The sequence below is a fragment of the Physella acuta genome, unplaced genomic scaffold (assembly GCF_028476545.2).
Source record: "Physella acuta isolate Inbredline_101_S28 unplaced genomic scaffold, ASM2847654v3 ptg001030l, whole genome shotgun sequence".
Lineage (NCBI taxonomy): Eukaryota > Metazoa > Mollusca > Gastropoda > Physidae > Physella > Physella acuta.
In genome coordinates this window covers 19,868-44,911 of record NW_026732547.1, presented here as the reverse complement: position 1 = coordinate 44,911, position 25,044 = coordinate 19,868, and the positions used below count along the sequence as shown (strand labels likewise).

The 25,044-nt window shown below is 39.0% G+C and overlaps 1 protein-coding gene across 2 annotated transcripts in view; it reads right to left on the bottom strand.

Annotated features, from left to right (window-relative positions):
* LOC131954801 (UDP-glucose:glycoprotein glucosyltransferase 1) overlaps positions 1-24,441 on the bottom strand; it is a 54,959-nt gene extending 30,518 nt beyond the window's left edge. For both annotated transcript variants that reach the window (XM_059318589.1, XM_059318591.1), the window contains exons 1-14: positions 24,363-24,441; positions 19,019-19,139; positions 17,221-17,306; positions 16,260-16,390; positions 15,266-15,378; positions 7,295-7,469; positions 6,842-6,938; positions 6,206-6,281; positions 5,949-6,049; positions 5,073-5,172; positions 3,934-3,994; positions 2,906-3,058; positions 2,001-2,090; positions 1,272-1,391 (exon numbers count right to left, since the gene is read on the bottom strand). In XM_059318589.1, coding sequence (XP_059174572.1) covers positions 1,272-1,391; positions 2,001-2,090; positions 2,906-3,058; positions 3,934-3,994; positions 5,073-5,172; positions 5,949-6,049; positions 6,206-6,281; positions 6,842-6,938; positions 7,295-7,469; positions 15,266-15,378; positions 16,260-16,390; positions 17,221-17,306; positions 19,019-19,139; positions 24,363-24,369 — 1,431 coding nt within the window. In that variant the 5' untranslated portion in view covers positions 24,370-24,441. The remainder of the gene's footprint in view (positions 1-1,271; positions 1,392-2,000; positions 2,091-2,905; positions 3,059-3,933; positions 3,995-5,072; positions 5,173-5,948; positions 6,050-6,205; positions 6,282-6,841; positions 6,939-7,294; positions 7,470-15,265; positions 15,379-16,259; positions 16,391-17,220; positions 17,307-19,018; positions 19,140-24,362) is intronic.
* Positions 24,442-25,044: the final 603 nt, after the last annotated feature.

Here is a 25,044-nt window from a genome sequence, read left to right as displayed (position 1 = left end):
AAGTGAAACAGATTTAAAATGATCAAACAAAAAAACTTGCCAAGTGAAACAGATTTAAAATGATCAAACAAAAAAAACTTGCCAAGTGAAACAGATTTAAAATTATCAAACAAAAAAACTTGCCAAGTGAAACAGATTTAAAATGAACAAACCAAAAAACTTGCCAAGTGAAACAGATTTAAAATGATCAAACAAAAAAACTTGCCAAGTGAAACAGATTTAAAATGATCAAACAAAAAAACTTGCCAAGTGAAACAGATTTAAAATGATCAAACAAAAAAACTTGCCAAGTGAAACAGATTTAAAATTATCAAACAAAAAAACTTGCCAAGTGAAACAGATTTAAAATGATCAAACAAAAAAACTTGCCAAGTGAAACAGATTTAAAATTATCAAACAAAAAAACTTGCCAAGTGAAACAGATTTAAAATTATCAAACAAAAAAACTTGCCAAGTGAAACAGATTTAAAATGATCAAACAAAAAAACTTGCCAAGTGAAACAGATTTAAAATTATCAAACAAAAAAACTTGCCAAGTGAAACAGATTTAAAATTATCAAACAAAAAAACTTGCCAAGTGAAACAGATTTAAAATGATCAAACAAAAAAACTTGCCAAGTGAAACAGATTTAAAATGATCTAACAAAAAAACTTGCCAAGTGAAACAGATTTAAAATTATCAAACAAAAAAACTTGCCAAGTGAAACAGATTTAAAATGATCAAACAAAAAAACTTGCCAAGTGAAACAGATTTAAAATGATCAAACAAAAAAACTTGCCAAGTGAAACAGATTTAAAATTATCAAACAAAAAAACTTGCCAAGTGAAACAGATTTAAAATGATCAAACAAAAAAACTTGCCAAGTGAAACAGATTTAAAATGATCAAACAAAAAAACTTGCCAAGTGAAACAGATTTAAAATGATCAAACAAAAAAACTTGCCAAGTGAAACAGATTTAAAATGATCAAACAAAAAAACTTGCCAAGTGAAACAGATTTAAAATGATCAAACAAAAAAACTTGCCAAGTGAAACAGATTTAAAATGATCAAACAAAAAAACTTGCCAAGTGAAACAGATTTAAAATGATCAAACAAAAAAACTTGCCAAGTGAAACAGATTTAAAATTATCAAACAAAAAAACTTGCCAAGTGAAACAGATTTAAAAAGATCAAACAAAAAAACTTGCCAAGTGAAACAGATTTAAAATTATCAAACAAAAAAACTTGCCAAGTGAAACAGATTTAAAATGATCAAACAAAAAAACTTGCCAAGTGAAACAGATTTTTTGCAATGTGTCTTAACATCCCTGGGAAAGTAGGTCGCAAAAGGTCTTGTACAGAACTGGGCCAGTTTTGGTACTTTTTCTCAGTCGCAAGGTCATTTACATACTGAAAATAGAAAGTCATTTACATACTGAAAATAGAAAGTCATTCACATACTGAAAATAGAAAGTCATTTACATACTGAAAATAGAAAGTCATTCACATACTGAAAATAGAAAGTCATTTACATACTGAAAATAGAAAGTCATTCACATACTGAAAATAGAAAGTCATTCACATACTGAAAATAGAAAGTCATTTACATACTGAAAATAGAAAGTCATTCACATACTGAAAATAGAAAGTCATTTACATACTGAAAATAGAAAGTCATTTACATACTGAAAATAGAAAGTCATTTACATACTGAAAATAGAAAGTCATTTACATACTGAAAATAGAAAGTCATTTACATACTGAAAATAGAAAGTCATTTACATACTGAAAATAGAAAGTCATTTACATACTGAAAATAGAAAGTCATTTACATACTGAAAATAGAAAGTCATTTACATACTGAAAATAGAAAGTCATTTACATACTGAAAATAGAAAGTCATTTACATACTGAAAATAGAAAGTCATTTACATACTGAAAATAGAAAGTCATTTACATACTGAAAATAGAAAGTCATTTACATACTGAAAATAGAAACTTAGATTAGTACTGTGTTACCTGAATGGCTGGATGCCTGATATCAATGGCATATTTCTCCTCCTCCCCACTGGACAAATCAAGTTGCAGAAATTTCTGTAGGTCTTCTCCCTGAAACATAGTTGGTCAACTGAATGTGGTCAACTGAATGTGGTTGGTCAACTGAATGTGGTCAACTTAATGTGGTTGGTCAACTGAATGTGGATGGTCAACTTAATGTGGATGGTCAACTGAATGTGGTCAACTTAATGTGGTTGGTCAACTGAATGTGGATGGTCAACTGAATGTGGATGGTCAACTTAATGTGGATGGTCAACTTAATGTGGATGGTCAACTTAATGTGGATGGTCAACTTAATGTGGATGGTCAACTTAATGTGGATGGTCAACTTAATGGGGGATCATCAACTTAATGGGGATGGTCAACTTAATGTGGATGGTCAACTTAATGTGGATGGTCAACTTAATGGGGATGGTCAACTTAATGGGGATGGTCAACTTAATGGGGATGGTCAACTTAATGTGGATGGTCAACTTAATGGGGATGGTCAACTTAATGTGGATGGTCAACTTAATGTGGATGGTCAACTTAATGGGGATGGTCAACTTAATGGGGATGGTCAACTTAATGGGGATGGTCATCTTAATGTGGATGGTCAACTTAATGGGGATGGTCAACTTAATGGGGATGGTCAACTTAATGGGGATGATCAACTTAATGGGGATGGTCAACTTAATGTGGATGGTCAACTTAATGTGGATGGTCAACTTAATGGGGATGGTCAACTTAATGGGGATGGTCAACTTAATGGGGATGGTCAACTTAATGGGGATGGTCAACTTAATGGGGATGGTCAACTTAATGGGGATGGTCAACTTATTGTGGATAGTCAACTTAATGTGCATTGAATGAACCAACGAGCAAACCTTGAAGCCCAGGGAATGAAGCCCCTCTACAAGCTTGGCCTCCGAGGCCATGAGGTCCAGCAGGGTGAAGATGTCATACACCTCCAGGTCCACTGTCAGGCCGTTGAGGTACATGAGAGAATCACCAGCCCCAACACCACGGTACTCAAATTGCTGGGGATAGGGTCAGGGTCACAAAAGTTGGACATATTTTATTTGGATTGGTTACAAACACATGGAGCTACACTATGACAATCACACACTAGAATAAAATCAAACATTGACATAGATTACAACGTTTGAGCTTGATACAATCAAACATTGACATTGATTACAATTATATCATACAACATTTGAGCTTGATTAAAGATAGTCACATGAAGGTCAGCAGATACAAGATAGTCACATGAAGGTCAGCAGATACAAGATAGTCACATGAAGGTTAGCAGATACAAGATAGTCACATGAAGGTTAGCAGATACAAGATAGTCACATGAAGGTCAGCAGATACAAGATAGTCACATAAAGGTCAGCAGATACAAGATAGTCACATAAAGGTCAGCAGATACAAGATAGTCACATAAAGGTCAGCAGATACAAGATAGTCACATGAAGGTCAGCAGATACAAGATAGTCAGATAAAGGTCAGCAGATACAAGATAGTCAAATAAAGGTCAGCAGATACAAGATAGTCACATAAAGGTCAGCAGATACAAGATAGTCACATGAAGGTCAGCAGATACAAGAGTCACATGAAGGTCAGCAGATACAAGATAGTCACATAAAGGTCAGCAGATACAAGATAGTCACATAAAGGTCAGCAGATACAAGATAGTCAGATGAAGGTCAGCAGATACAAGAGTCACATGAAGGTCAGCAGATACAAGATAGTCACATAAAGGTCAGCAGATACAAGATAGTCACATAAAGGTCAGCAGATACAAGATAGTCACATAAAGGTCAGCAGATACAAGATAGTCACATGAAGGTCAGCAGATACAAGATATCCCGTGAGCCAGATGTGGATGAGTGAGCTATAAATAACTGACCTCTTGGTTGAGCTTGACCTCTTTTTTAAATTCATTCGTCACAGTTGTTCTAACCAGGGATCTGAAGATGATGGGGGTCAAACATGGGGTCAAACATGGGGTCAAAACATGGGGTCAAAACATGGGGTCAGAACATGGGGTCAAACATGGGGTCAAAACATGGGGTCAAACATGGGGTCAAAACATGGGGTCAAAACATGGGGTCAAAACATGGGGTCAAAACATGGGGTCAAACATGGGGTCAAAACATGGGGTCAAACATGGGGTCAAAACATGGGGTCAAACATGGGGTCAAAACATGGGGTCAAAACATGGGGTCAAACATGGGAGTCAAACATGGGGTCAAACATGGGGTCAGAACACAGGTCAAAACATCGGTCAAAACATGGGGTCAGAACATGGGTCAAAACATGGGGTCAAAACATGGGGTCAAACATGGGGTCAAAACATGGGGTCAAACATGGGGTCAAAACATGGGGTCAAACATGGGGTCAGAACACAGGTCAAAACATCGGTCAAAACATGGGGTCAGAACATGGGTCAAAACATGGGGTCAAATATGGGGTCAGAACATGGGGTCAAACATGGGGTCAAACATGGGGTCAAAACATGGGGTCAAACATGGGGTCAAACATGGGGTCAAACATACGTAGTAGTGAGAATCCATGATATTTCAATTTAAAACGTTTTTATCTTGTTTGGTTCACTTTCAAAACGTGGTTCACGCAATGATTTTTGTGTTGAATAAATGTTACATGAACAATTTTTGTTGAGTTTCCTTTTTCTATGCTGCTGTTTTTTATTGTTATGGCAGTATTTTTATATTTCTCTGAAAGTTTGTCCATTTCTGAGAGCATTGGTCTTTGTAATAGTAAATTGATTAATGATTAGATAGTAAAAAATATTTATTTTAAATACATATTATAAAAAACGAAGTAGCTTCCCTTTGTTCAGGAATGGGTTTGTAAACTGGAAGTAGGGGCTTAGGAGGGAATGAGGTACAATGTGGGGTCAAAACATGAAACAAAGTCAGGGGTTCCACCATCTAAACTTCATACATTAAAATGACAAACATGTAAAACTATTAATAATTTTTTATATGCCATAAAAAAAGGCAAAAAAAAATGGGTAAGTTTGACCTGGCCTGGGTGGGGAAGTTTTGACTGATGTCCCTCAGGTATTGTAAACAGTCCAGTCCTGATGCTGAGACAATTTTCTGACCAGCTTGGTAGCTCAGGTCTGTGGGAGACACAGCAACACAGCTCTGATATACACCAACAACACACTAACATATACACACCACCAACACCATAACATAAACACACCACCAACACACTAACATAAACCCACCATCAACACCATAACATATACACACCACCAACACCATAACATAAACACACCACCAACACCATAACATAAACACACCACCAACACCATAGCATAAACACACCACCAACACCATAACATAAACACACCACCAACACCATAACATAAACACACCACCAACACCATAACATAAACACACCACCAACACCATAACATAAACACACCACCAACACCATAACATAAACACACCACCAACACCATAACATAAACACACCACCAACACCCATAATCTAACATAAACACACCACCAACACCCATAATCTAACATAAACACACCACCAACACCCATAATCTAACATAAACACACCACCAACACCCATAATCTAACATAAACACACCACCAACACCCATAATCTAACATAAACACACCACCAACACCCATAATCTAACATAAACACACCACCAACACCCATAATCTAACATAAACACACCACCAACACCCATAATCTAACATAAACACACCACCAACACCCATAATCTAACATAAACACACCACCAACACCCATAATCTAACATAAACACACCATCAACACCCATAGTCAAATATCAAACATAACTACAACTACAACACACCACCAGACAAAAAACCACAGCAGCAGACAAAAGATTACAAACGCTAGTAAACTGACCTTGTAGCTGCCAGACTTTAAATGGGGTCAGCTCTGTGGCCGAGTCCATCAGATGGTTCTTGAACTCTCTCAGCTGGGACTTGAGTTCAGGGTGAAGGTCACTGGTGGATCATCAATGGAAGACAATCAGTGGAAGACAATCAGAGGAAGACAATTTAAAAAAAACCCAGAGACAACATGAAAATTTAAAAAAAACCTCCCTTCCTTGGACAAAACATACAAATTCCCCACCTTTAAAGACAACAACAAAAACCTACTTGAGCTTAGAAAAGACAATTCCATCAATCTCGCCTGTGTCAGTATCATCATCACTTGAAGACCCAGACCTGTCACCTGCAACATCAAGTATCTCGTAATCCCTAGCTTTCAACAGGAATCAACAACTCAAAATATCACAATCCCTAGCTTTCAACAGGAATCAACAACTCAAAATATCACAATCCATCTCTTTCAACAAGAATCAACCACTCTAAATATCACAATCCCTAGCTTTCAACAGGAATCAACCACTCTAAATATCACAATCCATCTCTTTCAACAGGAATCAACCACTCAAAATATCACAATCCCTAGCTTTCAACAGGAATCAACCACTCTAAATATCACAATCCCTAGCTTTCAACAGGAATCAACCACTCAAAATATCACAATCCATCTCTTTCAACAGGAATCAACCACTCTAAATATCACAATCCCTAGCTTTCAACAAGAATCAACCACTCAAAATATCACAATCCCTAGCTTTCAACAGGAATCAACCACTCAAAATATCACAATCCATCTCTTTCAACAGGAATCAACCACTCAAAATATCACAATCCCTAGCTTTCAACAGGAATCAACCACTCTAAAGATCACTTACAATCCCTAGCTTTCAACTGGACTGACCCTACCTTCAACTTTAGTATCATCTTTGGCCTTGTACTCAGTACTTTTGAGTGCCAGCTCCACGCCATACCCAGAGAGCTGCAGTTTGGTGGGGTTCGGATCCTGTGGACATAGCAGTTGTTTATTTATTCAATGTCTTGTATTTTCAAGTGAGAGATTTCAAAATGATGAAGAAGGAGCAGAAAGAAGTAAGAGTGATCTAACCTTAAAGAAGTAAGAGTGATCTAACCTTAAAGAAGTAAGAGTGATCTAACCTTAAAGAAGTAAGAGTGATCTAACCTTAAAGAAGTAAGAGTGATCTAACCTTAAAGAAGTAAGAGTGATCCAACCTTAAAGAAGTAAGAGTGATCTAACCTTAATTAAAGAAGTAAGAATGATCTAACCTTCGAGAAGTAAGAGTGATCTAACCTTAAAGAAGTAAGAGTGATCTAACCTTAAAGAAGTAAGAGTGGTCTAACCTTAACAAAGTGTCTCAAGCAGTAGGTGACCTCCCCTTTCTTGGCCAACTCTACTAGCGCTAGATGAAAGGCCTTGAACCCACTGGAACCCATTTCTGTGTACAGGACAACTACAGCCTTCTTATTGCCTGGGCCGGGGTACACATGGTCAAACTTGTACAGGACAGAGGGGGCCCTGAAAGTACATCAAATGTAAGGGGGATATGGTCAAACTTGTACAGGACAGAGGGGGCCCTGAAAGTACATCAAATGTAAGGGGGATATGGTCAAACTTGTACAGGACAGAGGGGGCCCTGAAAGTACATCAAATGTAAGGGGGATATGGTCAAACTTGTACAGGACAGAGGGGGCCCTGAAAGTAAATCAAATGTAGGGGGGATATGGTCAAACTTGTACAGGACAGAGGGGGCCCTGAAAGTACATCAAATGTAGGGGGGATATGGTCAAACTTGTACAGGACAGAGGGGGCCCTGAAAGTACATCAAATGTAGGGGGGATATGGTCAAACTTGTACAGGACAGAGGGGGCCCTGAAAGTACATCAAATGTAGGGGGGATATGGTCAAACTTGTACAGGACAGAGGGGGCCCTGAAAGTACATCAAATGTAGGGGGGATATGGTCAAACTTGTACAGGACAGAGGGGGCCCTGAAAGTACATCATATGTAAGGGGGATATGGTCAAACTTGTACAGGACAGAGGGGGCCCTGAAAGTACATCAAATGTAGGGGGGATATGGTCAAACTTGTACAGGACAGAGGGGGCCCTGAAAGTACATCAAATGTAGGGGGGGATATGGTCAAACTTGTACAGGACAGAGGGGGCCCTGAAAGTACATCAAATGTAGGGGGGATATGGTCAAACTTGTACAGGACAGAGGGGGCCCTGAAAGTACATCAAATGTAAGGGGGATATGGTCAAACTTGTACAGGACAGAGGGGGCCCTGAAAGTACATCAAATGTAGGGGGGATATGGTCAAACTTGTACCGGACAGAGGGGACCCTGAAAGTACATCAAATGTAGGGGGGATATGGTCAAACTTGTACAGGACAGAGGGGGCCCTGAAAAAACATCAAATGTAAGGGGGGATATGGTCAAACTTGTACAGGACAGAGGGGGCCCTGAAAGTACATCAAATGTAGGGGGGGATATGGTCAAACTTGTACAGGACAGAGGGGGCCCTGAAAGTACATCAAATGTAGGGGGGATATGGTCAAACTTGTACAGGACAGAGAGGGCCCTGAAAGTACATCAAATGTAGGGGGGATATGGTCAAACTTGTACAGGACAGAGGGGGCCCTGATAGTACATCAAATGTAAGGGGGGATATGGTCAAACTTGTACAGGACAGAGGGGGCCCTGAAAGTACATCAATTGTAAGGGGGATATGGTCAAACCTGTACAGGACAGAGGGGGCCCTGAAAGTACATCAAATGTAGGTGGGATATGGTCAAACTTGTACAGGACAGAGGGGGCCCTGAAAGTACATCAAATGTAAGGGGGGATATGGTCAAACTTGTACAGGACAGAGGGGGCCCTGAAAGTACATCAAATGTAAGGGGGGATATGGTCAAACTTGTACAGGACAGAGGGGGCCCTGAAAGTACATCAAATGTAGGGGGGATATGGTCAAACTTGTACAGGACAGAGGGGGCCCTGAAAGTACATCAAATGTAGGGGGGATATGGTCAAACTTGTACAGGACAAAGGGGGCCCTGAAAGTACATCAAATGTAGGGGGGATATGGTCAAACTTGTACAGGACAGAGGGGGCCCTGAAAGTACATCAAATGTAGGGGGGATATGGTCAAACTTGTACAGGACAGAGGGGGCCCTGAAAGTACATCAAATGTAAGGGGGATATGGTCAAACTTGTACAGGACAGAGGGGGCCCTGAAAGTACATCAAATGTAGGGGGGATATGGTCAAACTTGTACAGGACAGAGGGGGCCCTGAAAGTACATCAAATGTAAGGGGGATATGGTCAAACTTGTACAGGACAGAGGGGGCCCTGAAAGTACATCAAATGTAGGGGGGATATGGTCAAACTTGTACAGGACAGAGGGGGCGCTGAAAGTACAACAAATGTAAGGGGGATATGGTCAAACCTGTACAGGACAGAGGGGGCCCTGAAAGTACATCAAATGTAGGGGGGATATGGTCAAACTTGTACAGGACAGAGGGGGCCCTGAAAGTACATCAAATGTAAGGGGGGATATGGTCAAACTTGTACAGGACAGAGGGGGCCCTGAAAGTACATCAAATGTAAGGGGGGATATGGTCAAACTTGTACAGGACAGAGGGGGCCCTGAAAGTACATCAAATGTAAGGGGGGATATGGTCAAACTTGTACAGGACAGAGGGGGCCCTGAAAGTACATCAAATGTAAGGGGGGATATGGTCAAACTTGTACAGGACAGAGGGGGCCCTGAAAGTACATCAAATGTAGGGGGGGATATGGACAAACTTGTACAGGACAGAGGGGGCCCTGAAAGTACATCAAATGTAGGGGGGATATGGTCAAACTTGTACAGGACAGAGGGGGCCCTGAAAGTACATCAAATGTAGGGGGATATGGTCAAACTTGTACAGGACAGAGGGGGCCCTGAAAGTACATCAAATGTAGGGGGGATATGGTCAAACTTGTACAGGACAGAGGGGGCCCTGAAAGTACATCAAATGTAGGGGGATACACGTGGCCGTTGTTCATCTACACAACTGACCCATGTACATCTACACAACTGACCCATGTACATCTACACAACTGACCCATGCACATCTACACAACTGACCCATGCACATCTACACAACTGACCCATGTACATCTACACAACTGACCCATGTACATCTACACAACTGACCCATGTACATCTACACAACTGACCCATGTAGCGTACATCTACACAACTGACCCATGCACATCTACACAACTGACCCGTGCACATCTAGACAACTGACCCATGCACATCTACACAACTGACCCATGTACATCTACAAAACTGACCCATGCACATCTACACAACTGACCCATGTACATCTACACAACTGACCCATGTACATCTACACAACTGACCCATGTACATCTACACAACTGACCCATGTAGCGTACATCTACACAACTGACCCATGTACATCTACACAACTGACCCATGTACATCTACACTACTGACCCATGTACATCTACACTACTGACCCATGTACATCTACACAACTGACCCATGCACATCTACACAACTGACCCATGTACATCTACACAACTGACCCATGCACATCTACACAACTGACCCATGTACATCTACACAACTGACCCATGTACATCTACACAACTGACCCATGTATCCTACATCTACACAACTGACCCATGTACATCTACACAACTGACCCATGTACATCTACACAACTGACCCATGCACATCTACACAACTGACCCATGTACATCTACACAACTGACCCATGTACATCTACACAACTGACCCATGTACATCTACACAACTGACCCATGTACATCTACACAACTGACCCATGTACATCTACACTACTGACCCATGTACACCTACACTACTGACCCATGTACATCTACACAACTGACCCATGTAGCCTACATCTACACAACTGACCCATGTACATCTACACAACTGACCCGAGTACATCTACACAACTGACCCATGTACATCTACACAACTGACCCATGTAGCCTACATCTACACAACTGACCCATGTACATCTACACAACTGACCTGTGCACATCTACACAACTGACCCATGTAGCCTACATCTACACAACTGACCCATGTACATCTACACAACTGAACCATGTACATCTACACAACTGACCCATGAACATCTACACAACTGACCCATGCACATCTACACAACTGACCCATGTACAACTACACAACTGACCTGTGCACATCTACACAACTGACCCATGTACATCTACACAACTGACCCATGTAGCCTACATCTACACAACTGACCCATGTACATCTACACAACTGACCCATGTAGCCTACATCTACACAACTGACCCATGTAAATCTACACAACTGACCCGTGTACATCTACACAACTGACCCATGTACATCTACACAACTGACCCATGTAGCCTACATCTACACAACTGACCCATGTACATCTACACAACTGACCCATGCACATCTACACAACTGACCCATGTACATCTACACAATTGACCCATGTAGCCTACATCTACACAACTGACCCATGTACATCTACACAATTGACCCATGTAGCCTACATCTACACAACTGACTTGTGCACATCTACACAACTGACCCATGTAGCCTACATCTACACAACTGACCCATGTACATCTACACATCTGAGCCATGCACATCTACACAACTGACCCATGTACATCTACACAACTGACCCATGCACATCTACACAACTGACCCATGTAGCCTACATCTACACAACTGACCCGCGCACATCTACACAACTGACCCATGCACATCTACACAACTGACCCATGTACATCTACACAACTGACCCATGTACATCTACACAACTGACCCATGTACATCTACACAACTGACCCATGTACATCTACACAACTGACCCATACACATCTACACAACTGACCCATGCACATCTACACAACTGACCCATGTACATCTACACAACTGACCCATGCACATCTACACAACTGACCCATGTAGCCTACATCTACACAACTGACCTGTGCACATCTACACAACTGACCCATGTAGCCTACATCTACACAACTGACCCATGTACATCTACACAACTGACCCATGCACATCTATACAACTGACCCATGTACATCTACACAACTGACCCATGTACATCTACACAACTGACCTATGTACATCTACACAACTGACCCATGTACATCTACACAACTGACCCATGTACATCTACACAACTGACCCATGTACATCTACACAACTGACCCATGTACATCTACACTACTGACCCATGTACACCTACACTACTGACCCATGTACATCTACACAACTGACCCATGTAGCCTACATCTACACAACTGACCCATGTACATCTACACAACTGACCCGAGTACATCTACACAACTGACCCATGTACATCTACACAACTGACCCATGTAGCCTACATCTACACAACTGACCCATGTACATCTACACAACTGACCTGTGCACATCTACACAACTGACCCATGTAGCCTACATCTACACAACTGACCCATGTACATCTACACAACTGAACCATGTACATCTACACAACTGACCCATGTACATCTACACAACTGACCCATGTACATCTACACAACTGACCCGAGTACATCTACACAACTGACCCATGTAGCCTACATCTACACAACTGACCCATGTACATCTACACAACTGACCCATGTACATCTACACAACTGACCCATGCACATCTACACAACTGACCCATGTACATCTACACAACTGACCCATGTACATCTACACAACTGACCCATGTAGCCTACATCTACACAACTGACCCATGTACATCTACACAACTGACCCGAGTACATCTACACAACTGACCCATGTACATCTACACAACTGACCCATGTACATCTACACAACTGACCCATGTACATCTACACAACTGACCCATGTACATCTACACAATTGACCCATGTACACAACTGACCCGTACACATCTACACAACTGACCCATGTAGCCTACATCTACACAACTGACCCGCGCACATCTACACAATTGACCCATGCACATCTACACAACTGACCTGTGCACATCTACACAACTGACCCATGTAGCCTACATCTACACAACTGACCCATGTACATCTACACAACTGACCCATGCACATCTACACAACTGACCCATGTACATCTACACAACTGACCCATGCACATCTACACAACTGACCCATGTAGCCTACATCTACACAACTGACCCGCGCACATCTACACAATTGACCCATGCACATCTACACAACTGACCCATGTACATCTACACAACTGACCCATGCACATCTACACAACTGACCCATGTACATCTACACAACTGACCCATGTACATCTACACAACTGACCCATACACATCTACACAACTGACCCATGCACATCTACACAACTGACCCATGTACATCTACACAACTGACCCATGTACATCTACACAACTGACCCATGTAGCCTACATCTACACAACTGACCTGTGCACATATACACAACTGACCCATGTAGCCTACATCTACACAACTGACCCATGTACATCTACACAACTGACCCATGCACATCTACACAACTGACCCATGTACATCTACACAACTGACCCATGTACATCTACACAACTGACCTATGTACATCTACACAACTGACCCATGTACATCTACACAACTGACCCATGTAGCCTACATCTACACAACTGACCCATGTACATCTACACAACTGACCCATGCACATCTACACAACTGACCCATGCACATCTACATAACTGACCCATGTACATCTACACAACTGACCCATGTACATCTACACAACTGACCCATGTACATCTACACAACTGACCCATGTAGCCTACATCTACACAACTGACCCATGCACATCTACACAACTGACCCATGTACATCTACACAACTGACCCATGCACATCTACATAACTGACCCATGTACATCTACACAACTGACCCGTGCACATCTACACAACTGACCCATGTAGCCTACATCTACACAACTGACCCATGCACATCTACACAACTGACCCATGCACATCTACACTACTGACCCATGTACATCTACACAACTGACCCATGTACATCTACACAACTGACCCATGTAGCCTACATCTACACAACTGACCCATGTACATCTACACAACTGACCCATGTACATCTACACAACTGACCCATGTAGCGTACATCTACACAACTGACCCATGTACATCTACACAACTGACCCATGTAGCCTACATCTACACAACTGACCCATGTACATCTACACAACTGACCCATGTACATCTACACAACTGACCCATGTAGCGTACATCTACACAACTGACCCATGTAAATCTACACAACTGACCCATGTAGCCTACATCTACACAACTGACCCATGTACATCTACACAACTGACCCATGTACATCTACACAACTGACCCATGTACATCTACACAACTGACCCATGTACATCTACACAACTGACCCATGTACATCTACACAACTGACCCATGTACATCTACACAACTGACCCATGTACATCACACAACTGACCCATGTACAACTACACAACTGACCTGTGCACATCTACACAACTGACCCATGTACATCACACAACTGACCCATGTACATGTACACAACTGACCCATGTACATCTACACAACTGACCCGTACACATCTACACAACTGACCCATGTACATCTACACAACTGACCCGTACACATCTACACAACTGACCCATGCACATCTACACAACTGACCCATGTAGCGTACATCTACACAACTGACCCATGTACATCTACACAACTGACCCATGTAGCCTACATCTACACAACTGACCCATGTACATCTACACAACTGACCCATGCACATCTACACAACTGACCCATGTACATCTACACAACTGACCCATGTAGCGTACATCTACACAACTGACCCATGTAGCCTACATCTACACAACTGACCCATGTACATCTACACAACTGACCCATGTACATCTACACAACTGACCCATGTAGCGTACATCTACACAACTGACCCATGTACATCTACACAACTGACCCATGTAGCCTACATCTACACAACTGACCCATGTACATCTACACAACTGACCTATGTACATCTACACAACTGACCCATGTACATCTACACAACTGACCCATGTACATCTACACAACTGACCCATGTACATCTACACAACTGACCCATGTAGCCTACATCTACACAACTGACCCATGCACATCTACACAACTGACCCGTGCACATCTACACAACTGACCCGTGTAGTGAATGCCATACCTGGAAGAGGCTGTAGCCAGAAGATCTGGAAGGTCACTCGGTGCACAGGAAAATTTACCATTGACATCAACAGCTGTCTGACAGTTTTTGTTTACATTCTGTTGTTCAGCCAGCTGTAACACATCGTTAGCAGATCATTACATGGTTAGCAGATCATTACATCGTTAGCAGATCATTACATCGTTAGCAGATAATTACATTGTTAGCAGATAATTACATTGTTAGCAGATCATTACATGGTTAGCAGATCATAACATCGTTAGCAGATCATAACATCGTTAGCAGATCATAACATCGTTAGCAGATCATAACATCGTTAGCAGATCATTACTTCATTTGCAAATCATTACACTGTTAGTCACTTATTACATCATAAGTCACCCATTACATCATTAGCCTCTCATTACATAATTAGTCACACATTACATAATTAGTCACTCATTGCATAATAAGTACTCATTGCATCATAAGTCACTCATTACATCATTAGCCTCTATGGTAAGCCCAGGATGAGATGAGAGGTTTGCAAGAAAAGAGTGATAATGACAAGTTTGGTTAAAAGTTTGGTTACCTGCTGAAACATGTGATAATGACAAGTTTGGTTAAAAGTTTGGTTACCTGCTGAAACATGTGATAATGACAAGTTTGGTTAAAAGTTTGGTTACCTGCTGAAACATGTGATAATGACAAGTTTGGTTAAAAGTTTGGTTACCTGCTGAAACATGTGATAATGACAAGTTTGGTTAAAAGTTTGGTTACCTGCTGAAACATGTGATAATGACAAGTTTGGTTAAAAGTTTGGTTACCTGCTGAAACATGTGATAATGACAAGTTTGGTTAAAAGTTTGGTTACCTGCTGACACATGTGATAATGACAAGTTTGGTTAAAAGTTTGGTTACCTGCTGACACATGTGATAATGACAAGTTTGGTTAAAAGTTTGGTTACCTGCTGAAACATGTGATAATGACAAGTTTGGTTAAAAGTTTGGTTACCTGCTGAAACATCTGAACTGCTGGTGAGAACGCACGCAGGGACAAGGAGAATTTGAGAAAACTAAGCTGCAATGGTGACAGGAGCTCTGCTGCAAATTTCTGAGCCAATTTGTACTTGATTTCATCAGTAGCTGGGGATAGGACATGATCATACAAGACTGTGGACCTATCAGCACAAAGTCTAAGCTTTAGTCAAACAAAACCTACCAGTCTGACTTTAGTCAAACAAAACCTACCAGTCTGACTTAAGTCAAACAAAACCTACCAGTCTGACTTAAGTCAAACAAAACCTACCAGTCTGACTTAAGTCAAACAAAACCTACCAGTCTGACTTAAGTCAAACAAAACCTACCAGTCTGACTTAAGTCAAACAAAACCTACCAGTCTGACTTTAGTCAAACAAAACCTACCAGTCTGACTTAAGTCAAACAAAACCTACCAGTCTTACTTTAGTCAAACAAAACCTACCAGTCTTACTTTAGTCAAACAAAACCTACCAGTCTGACTTTAGTCAAACAAAACCTACCAGTCTTACTTTAGTCAAACAAAACCTACCAGTCTGACTTAAGTCAAACAAAACCTACCAGTCTGACTTTAGTCAAACAAAACCTACCAGTCTGACTTAAGTCAAACAAAACCTACCAGTCTTACTTTAGTCAAACAAAACCTACCAGTCTTACTTTAGTCAAACAAAACCTACCAGTCTGACTTTAGTCAAACAAAACCTACCAGTCTTACTTTAGTCAAACAAAACCTACCAGTCTTACTTTAGTCAAACAAAACCTACCAGTCTTACTTTAGTCAAACAAAACCTACCAGTCTGACTTTAGTCAAACAAAACCTACCAGTCTTACTTTAGTCAAACAAAACCTACCAGTCTTACTTTAGTCAAACAAAATCTACCAGTCTGACTTTAATCAAACAAAACCTACCAGTCTGACTTTAATCAAACAAAACCTACCAGTCTGAAAAAAGGATGGTTCTTGTTCTGATATTTTTTCAGTGAATTCCCAAAACTTTTCATTTGACTCTTTGGCCAAGAACTCGCTGAAGAATAGACAAAAAGTTTACACAAACTTATTTATACAAATCAAATAATAAAATAATTGTTAAAATGGGCAATTTCCAAGCAATTATAGACGACATCACAAAATTAAAACTGTCCCAATAAAACAGCTAGCAGTAATGGCAGACACCAGCTTAAGATATTTGACTGTATTGTTTGGGCAATCATAAGACTACAAGCGCATTGATAAGTTGGTTCATGACTTCATGACTCATTACTTGATTTGTTTGTTTTACATCCAGCTTGATTGGTATGCTAGAGTTGCAAGTGTGAACCACACTATTTGTGTGCTATAGTTGCAAGTGTGAACCACACTATTTGTGTGCTATAGTTGCAAGTGTGAACCACACTATTTGTGTGCTAGAGTTGCAAGTGTGAACCACACTATTTGTGTGCTATAGTTGCAAGTGTGAATTGCACTATTTGTATGCTAGAGTTGCAAGTGTGAACCAAACTATTTGTGTGCTATAGTTGCAAGTGTGAACCACACTATTTGTGTGCTATAGTTGCAAGTGTGAACCACACTATTTGTGTGCTATAGTTGCAAGTGTGAACCACACTATTTGTATGCTAGAGTTGCAAGTGTGAACCACACTATTTGTGTGCTATAGTTGCAAGTGTGAACCGCACTATTTGTATGTTAGAGTTGCAAGTGTGAACCGCACTATTTGTGTGCTAGAGTTGCCAGACTGCCTGCTTTGGTTTCATGTATGTTCTAGTAAGGCTGACTTTCCTGACCTAACGGCCAATTGGCAACATGATGAAGTAGAGTTGGCATGTTCCTAGCTTTTCTTGAGTCAGGTACCCACCAGAGCTGGATGGACTCAGGTTGTTGATCTCAACTTGTTAACTATCACTACATCTACTATCAAACCAGGCCACTACTTATTGGGTCCTGATAGACTCAACTTGTTAACTATCACTACATCTACTATCAAACCAGGCCACTACTTATTGGGTCCTGATAGACTCAACTTGTTAACTATCACTACATCTACTAGCAAACCAGGCCACTACTTATTGGGTCCTGATAGCTTCAACTTGTTAACTATCACTACATCTACTAGCAAACCAGGCCACTACTTATTGGGTCCTGATAGACTCAACTTGTTAACTATCACTACATCTACTAACAAACCAGGCCACTACTTATTGGGTCCTGATAGACTCAACTTGTTAACTATCACTACATCTACTAGCAAACCAGGCCAATACTTATTGGGTCCTGATAGACTCAACTTGTTAACTATCACTACATCTACTAGCAAACCAGGCCACTACTTATTGGGTCCTGATAGACTCAACTTGTTAACTATCACTACATCTACTAGCAAACCAGGCCACTACTTATTGGGTCCTGATAGACTCAACTTGTTAACTATCACTACATCTACTAGCAAACCAGGCCACTACTTATTGGGTCCTGATAGACTCAACTTGTTAACTATCACTACATCTACTAGCAAACCAGGCCACTACTTATTGGGTCCTGATAGACTCAACTTGTTAACTATCACTACATCTACTAGCAAACCAGGCCACTACTTATTGGGTCCTGATAGACTCAACTTGTTAACTATCACTACATCTACTAGCAAACCAGGCCACTACTTATTGGGTCCTGATACATTGAATGAGAATATCATCTACAGCAACTGAGGCATTTGTCTACAACTGCATGCATTGAACTGACCTTGTTTCAAGTAGTAAGGAAGTAGAGTTCCACTTGGCTGACAAAGCAATGTTGATTGGTTTCTGTTTGGCATTGCTGGGTAGGACACACAAGAGCAACACACCAAGCAAATATAATGGGACTAGAAAAAAAACAGAAGCTCATTATACAATAGATGGAATAAATATATTTAGATTCATGTTTGCAAATATTGCGACAAAATAAATATAACAAAATAAATACGCCAATTGTTTCAAATAATTTCAGTCTCAAAATTAGCTTTGGCTTCAAATTTATATTTAGACAGTAGGCCAGGTAGGTGGGTATGGTCTATATCAGTCTATGAAAAAAGAAATCAAATATTGTGTGCTGTTTTTTTATAAGACCAGCGCTCATATAACAACCAATTTTTTTTGTTTTTTGGTTGATCACTAGTAAGGAACTCTAGTGCATAAAAAATAGCCAGTGAAAAAGTCTGTGGTTTGCTGTGGCTTCAAACGTAAAAATTAAAAATGATATAACATGGTTGCAATGGAAAGGTGTGTCGTGCCATGGCAATGAGTGACAATAAATATTAATTTGAGTAATTTAGTTTAAAACTAACTAAAAATTTCAAAATTAGTGCCAAATGAATTAAATATGGATGTCTATTATTCAATGGTCATTTTTTATTTTTAAATTGAAAATTTAGTCAATTTTAGATTTAGCAAGAATATCTAATTCAGATCATTGAATTTTTTATCTTCTGCCAGTCAGACTAATGCTGGGGGGAAGAAGTTTCTTCTGATTAGTCACTTCATAACCTTAATTATATTATTTACAAAGTGACTACTCAGAAAAAGATTTTTCGCCCCAGCGTCTCCACCTGGTCGGCAAAAGATAGTTCTGCGCATGTGCAGTGACCTATGGCTAGGGTTAGGGCTCGCTCTGGGGTTGTAAACACACACATGCGGAGTACAATAGAAAACATCGCCGCGAACGCAAGTTGTAGTTTCTCTCCATTAGAATCGGCCGTATGGTTATTTATTAGGCCTATTTGACTATTCATTATTCATCAATCAAACATTACAAAACATGATTACTGCCCCCCCACCCTAAGTTTATTGAGTAGTTTAAGAAGTTTAAGTTTAACACTTTAGCTTAGGGCCTAAGGGCTGATCTAAATCTAGATTTAAGTTTAAGACTAGTTTGTTTTATTTTAAAAATAGTAGGCTAAAGTCTTAAGTTAGCCTAGATTCCAAGATCTAGATCACGGGTTCCCAACCTGGGGGTCGCGACCCCCCTGGGGGTCGCGAAGGTCTTTCTGGGGGGTCGCCAACTAGTATACTAAACCTTAGTAATTTGAAACAAAACATAAATATTTAGAAGAATTTTTGAAATTCGGCTTCATTAACATCACTGGAAATGTTGCAGAGGAGAAACAAAGCGCACTGTACAAAGTTGTTCTCAGTCACGAATCTATGAAATCTTCAAAACTAAAACGCCATTTGAGACGAGTCATTTGGAACAAACCAAAAATTATATGGAGTTTTTTCGTCGGTAAGAAGCTAGTCGCAAATTGCAAACGCCAGAGACTTGATCGAACAGGAAGTTTTCACCAGCATTAGTGCAAGCATCAAATGAAGTCGCGATAAAAAATGCCAAGCAAAAAAAAAAAAAAAAAAAAAAAAAAATAATAGGAGAAAATCACATCAAACGCTGCATGTACGTGAATATTAAATAACACATTTTTATCGAAATTAAGCTTTCACCACTGTTTGCTTTTCAAGTTGATAAATCAACAGACGTGAGTTCGTGTTCGCAGTTGCTAGTCTGTGTCTATATTCATGCGGATGATAGCAAAGAAGAGTTGCTCTTTTGTGAAGATAGCATGGAGAAAATAAATACCTTTTTTGAAACTGGATGACTAAAATGGGTTAGAACGGCTGTGGGAGTTTGTACGGATGGTGCGCCATCTATGTTTAGCTCAAAATAGGGCTTTCAGAAAACAGAAAAGATTTAGCTCCCTAACCACTGCCCTAACCAATCGACATCAAGTGTCCATTGCTAGTCTAGTATAAGTCGTAAATTATATAAAATCTGGAGCCTTCAAAGAACTGAGCAAAAACATTAATATAGATCACGAGGTTCTGCTCTTCTACACTACAATACGCTGGCTGTCAAACGAAATGATGTAAATTGTGTTTTTGAATTGAAATCTGAAATCAAATTGCTCTTGGAAGTGCAAAGGAAACAAGACTTTTTGGTATACTTAAAACGTCATAGAGTGGTTGGAGAGAGCATCATACCTAGCAGATGTGTTTGAACATCAAGATAAGCTTAACCTGAGGCTTTAGGGAAAATGAACGAATATTATAACTTTCCATGATAATCTCGGGGCATTTTTATCAAAGCTGCAAAATCCGTAAAGAAAATAAATCTTGGAAATATTGTAAATTTGAGAAACTCTGAGTTGTGGTAGATGGATCTGACTGTGAGATAATTAAAATTTTGAAAGAAGCGATTTCTGGGCATCTTGAATCTCTTGAAAACAAACTGCATCGCTATTTCTCTGAGCTGAAAAAAGAAGAATCTGCATTTACGAATTACCCATTCTCTTCTTCCCTTGATGTTGCCTGCATTCCCGATGAATTACAAGATGAATTATTTAATTTGCAGAATGATTCCGAGTAAGATGAAAAACTGCAGACACAATTTTGGTGTAGTATTCACCATTCATACCCAAACGTAAAATTGATTGACTTTTCGAGAATATATTTTCAACACTATTCTTCGATTAAAAACAAAATTAAGATAATTATAATGACATAGGTTGGCGTTAACAAAAAATTTGTTTAATTAAAAACTTAACCACGAAGGTTTAGTGAATAGTATGCAATTTTACTCATGCTATTAAAATAGTTATCAAGAGTAGTTCATATTGAAAGTCTACTAGAAAATCTTATTTTAGTGCTTATTAATTTCCATACTAATTTTGGCTTTTTAATTCTATGGGGGTCGCGGGTCACTTACTTTTTATAAAAGGGGGTCGCCACTCGAAAAAGGTTGGGAACCACTGATCTAGATCTACATTTTTATCATTTAATGACATTTAGGCCGTAGGGGCCTATGCCTATTAGATCTATTTATTAATTGATTTATCATTTATGATTTACAAATTTGTTAGTTAGTTAATATTAATAATAATATTTAGGCATTTCGACTTCCGCTGTTTCGATTCGGTACGACCACATCCTGACTTTTTCATCGTACTAGTTGAAATTCGCCATTTTTTAACATGTTAATTCTCGCCATCGGTATCGAAGAATAAAATGTATTCGATGTGAATATTTGAAATGAATTTCATCTTTTATACATACTAATAAATGAATTAGCTCCCGTTTTACATTGTCCGATACCGAAAGCGATCACCGATAATAGCAAATATTTGTCGAAATGCCGGCGCTACCGAACTGGCGCATTGACAACTAAATTTCACATATAAATAATCCTTTAAGTTGCATGAAAATAGGCTTAAATAGCATGCCAACCATTTGGATAAATAGAAATGTCGATTTGAAGGGTTTTTAAGCACGGGCCAATGAGGAGTAGCGCGATAAAACTCGTAGGGGTAGGAACGAGAAAGCGTGCGTAATTTCATAATGGCGGCCGGGTTACGAGATATTAATAGATATGCGCATACAATGTTTTTTAATAGCTGTTTGTTTTTAAATGGACTGTTACAATAACATGGGCTTTAAAATAAATATACTGTAGATCTAAATTATTAGATTAAAAATGGAAAGAATGTAATTAGGCCTAATTACTGCCTAAATAAATTATAAAATTTTAAATTAGCCAGATTTTTATTAACCTTCTTAATATACCAGGTTAACTAGATCTAGCAAACTAGCATTAACGAATTGCAGATAAATAGATTATAAAGGCATTTTCAAGTAGAAAAAATCTATATTTATTGTAAACAGTTTTAAAAAAATAGAATCTAGATCTAAATGGAAATGAAAACAATAATGGGTCTAGAGATGTGTAATAATATATATATATATAGGCCTATATATATAAACTATTAGGCCTTAATGTAAATAATACTGACAGGCCTATCTGTAGTATCTAGATCTATAAAGTACTATAAAGGGCCTAAATTAAAAATAATAATGCCCAATTTTATAAGCTGCACTGCATTACAGTTTTAGTTATAGGCAACTATAATAGACAGAAAACATGAACACTTTAATTAATGTCATTTAAGAATTTATCAAAGATACGTCAACTTCACTAAACATTTTATAAATAAGAATACTGTGAAATGTCAATCTTTGAGTTTTAGCACACCTCAACACTTTTCATCAGAAACATTACAAGAACCAAAATTTTCTAAATTAATAATAACATTTTTACCATGTTATACACGGACACAAATCCAATATTTATGGCAAATCGTTAAGTATCTTGATCATATTGTGCTGTATTTGACTTGTAAGTTCTAACTCTATACATTACCTGTACAATATGTATACTAGCATTCTTATTACTAACACCAGAATCAATATGTAAAGTTTAATCTTTATTTTTATAGTAGCAACAAAGGAGTGCAACATATTAGCCTGTAGTTAATCATCATAGTCTAATTGCGCTGTACCATATTCAAGTTCACTATTTATAGTTTTCCTCTAGCTATGTTTATTTTACTTGCATGTTTGTATTTTTTACATTCTCTAGTCCTAATATTTAAAGTTTCATGATGGTATATGGAATAGCAACCTAGCTGTGCAGTCTGGAAATCCTCTTATGGCAGTCACTATAGAACAGTGCCACACCCCTTAATTTAACTACATTATTTCTAGTTACCTCTTTTCTAATTTTTATTTTATTTGTAGAATTCTATTGCCTATATCATTGAGTACAAATGTGCAAAGTTTTATCATTATATCTTTAATAGCAACATTGGTATGCAAGTTTAAAACCAATCACACGTCTGGAATGCAGGTTACAATGAAACATAACAAACAAGTTAAACACATAACTTTGAAAATTCTTATAAAAAAAACTATTAGGCCTAGAATGATAAATTTGATATTTTTATCAATGGGGTATATTATAGGATTAATCTGGGTCCATTTTATCATTCTATGATAATTAGGAAAAATTTCCCAATAGGCCTAATAATATTATTAAATTTATTAATAGAGTAGTTAGGCCCAGTGCCCAGTAGCCAGTAACAGTTTTTGAGAGTTTATTTAATTTATTTTGTTTGATCTCCCCTTTTTCCCTTTTGTTAAGATTTATTTACTAGATAAACGTAAGAGTTTAAAAAGAAAACCATTTATCACATACATAACAATTAAAAGCGTAGTTCAGTTTATACCTTCCATTTCGTTTGTCCACGTAAGCCTTAAATAAAACCGGTAGATCAAAGAACTATGGACGCTGCCATTAATGTAGGAACGGAGTAAATGATAACGGAAGCCGTAGATATTGAAGTACCGAAGAAGCTGACACTTCTAAAATAATACTGTTTCTCTATTCTTTAACTACACTCACTTATTTTAGAAATATAACTAGAGCTAGAGGAATCTACATCTAATATAGATCTACTTATAAAACAAATCATTATAAATTAGTGTAGAAAAAGCCAATTTATAATTATTACTGTTGTTTAAAATAGGCTACTAGCAAAGCATATGTAATATGATGTTGTCAATTGTTGTATATAGTATATATATTTTTACGCACAGGGTTTTTTGCATTCGTTTTTCTCCTGGTTGGGGGGGGAGGGAGGAAACTGAAAATTACGGGGGGGGGGGGGGGGGTTGGACACTGATTAAAGGCCAAGGGTCATGTAGGCCTATCCACAATATACACACTATCACCAGTTTCTCAAAGACTTTTTTTTCGGGGGGGAGGGGGGAGCGGACACTGTTAAAAGTACATATTTTCTATATACATTCCATTTCATTCGGGCGGAGGAGCGGTAGACTCTCCATGTCTGACTATTCTTAAGGAGATTTTTTATGGTAGTTTTATATTGCTATTTTTAATGAGGGGCC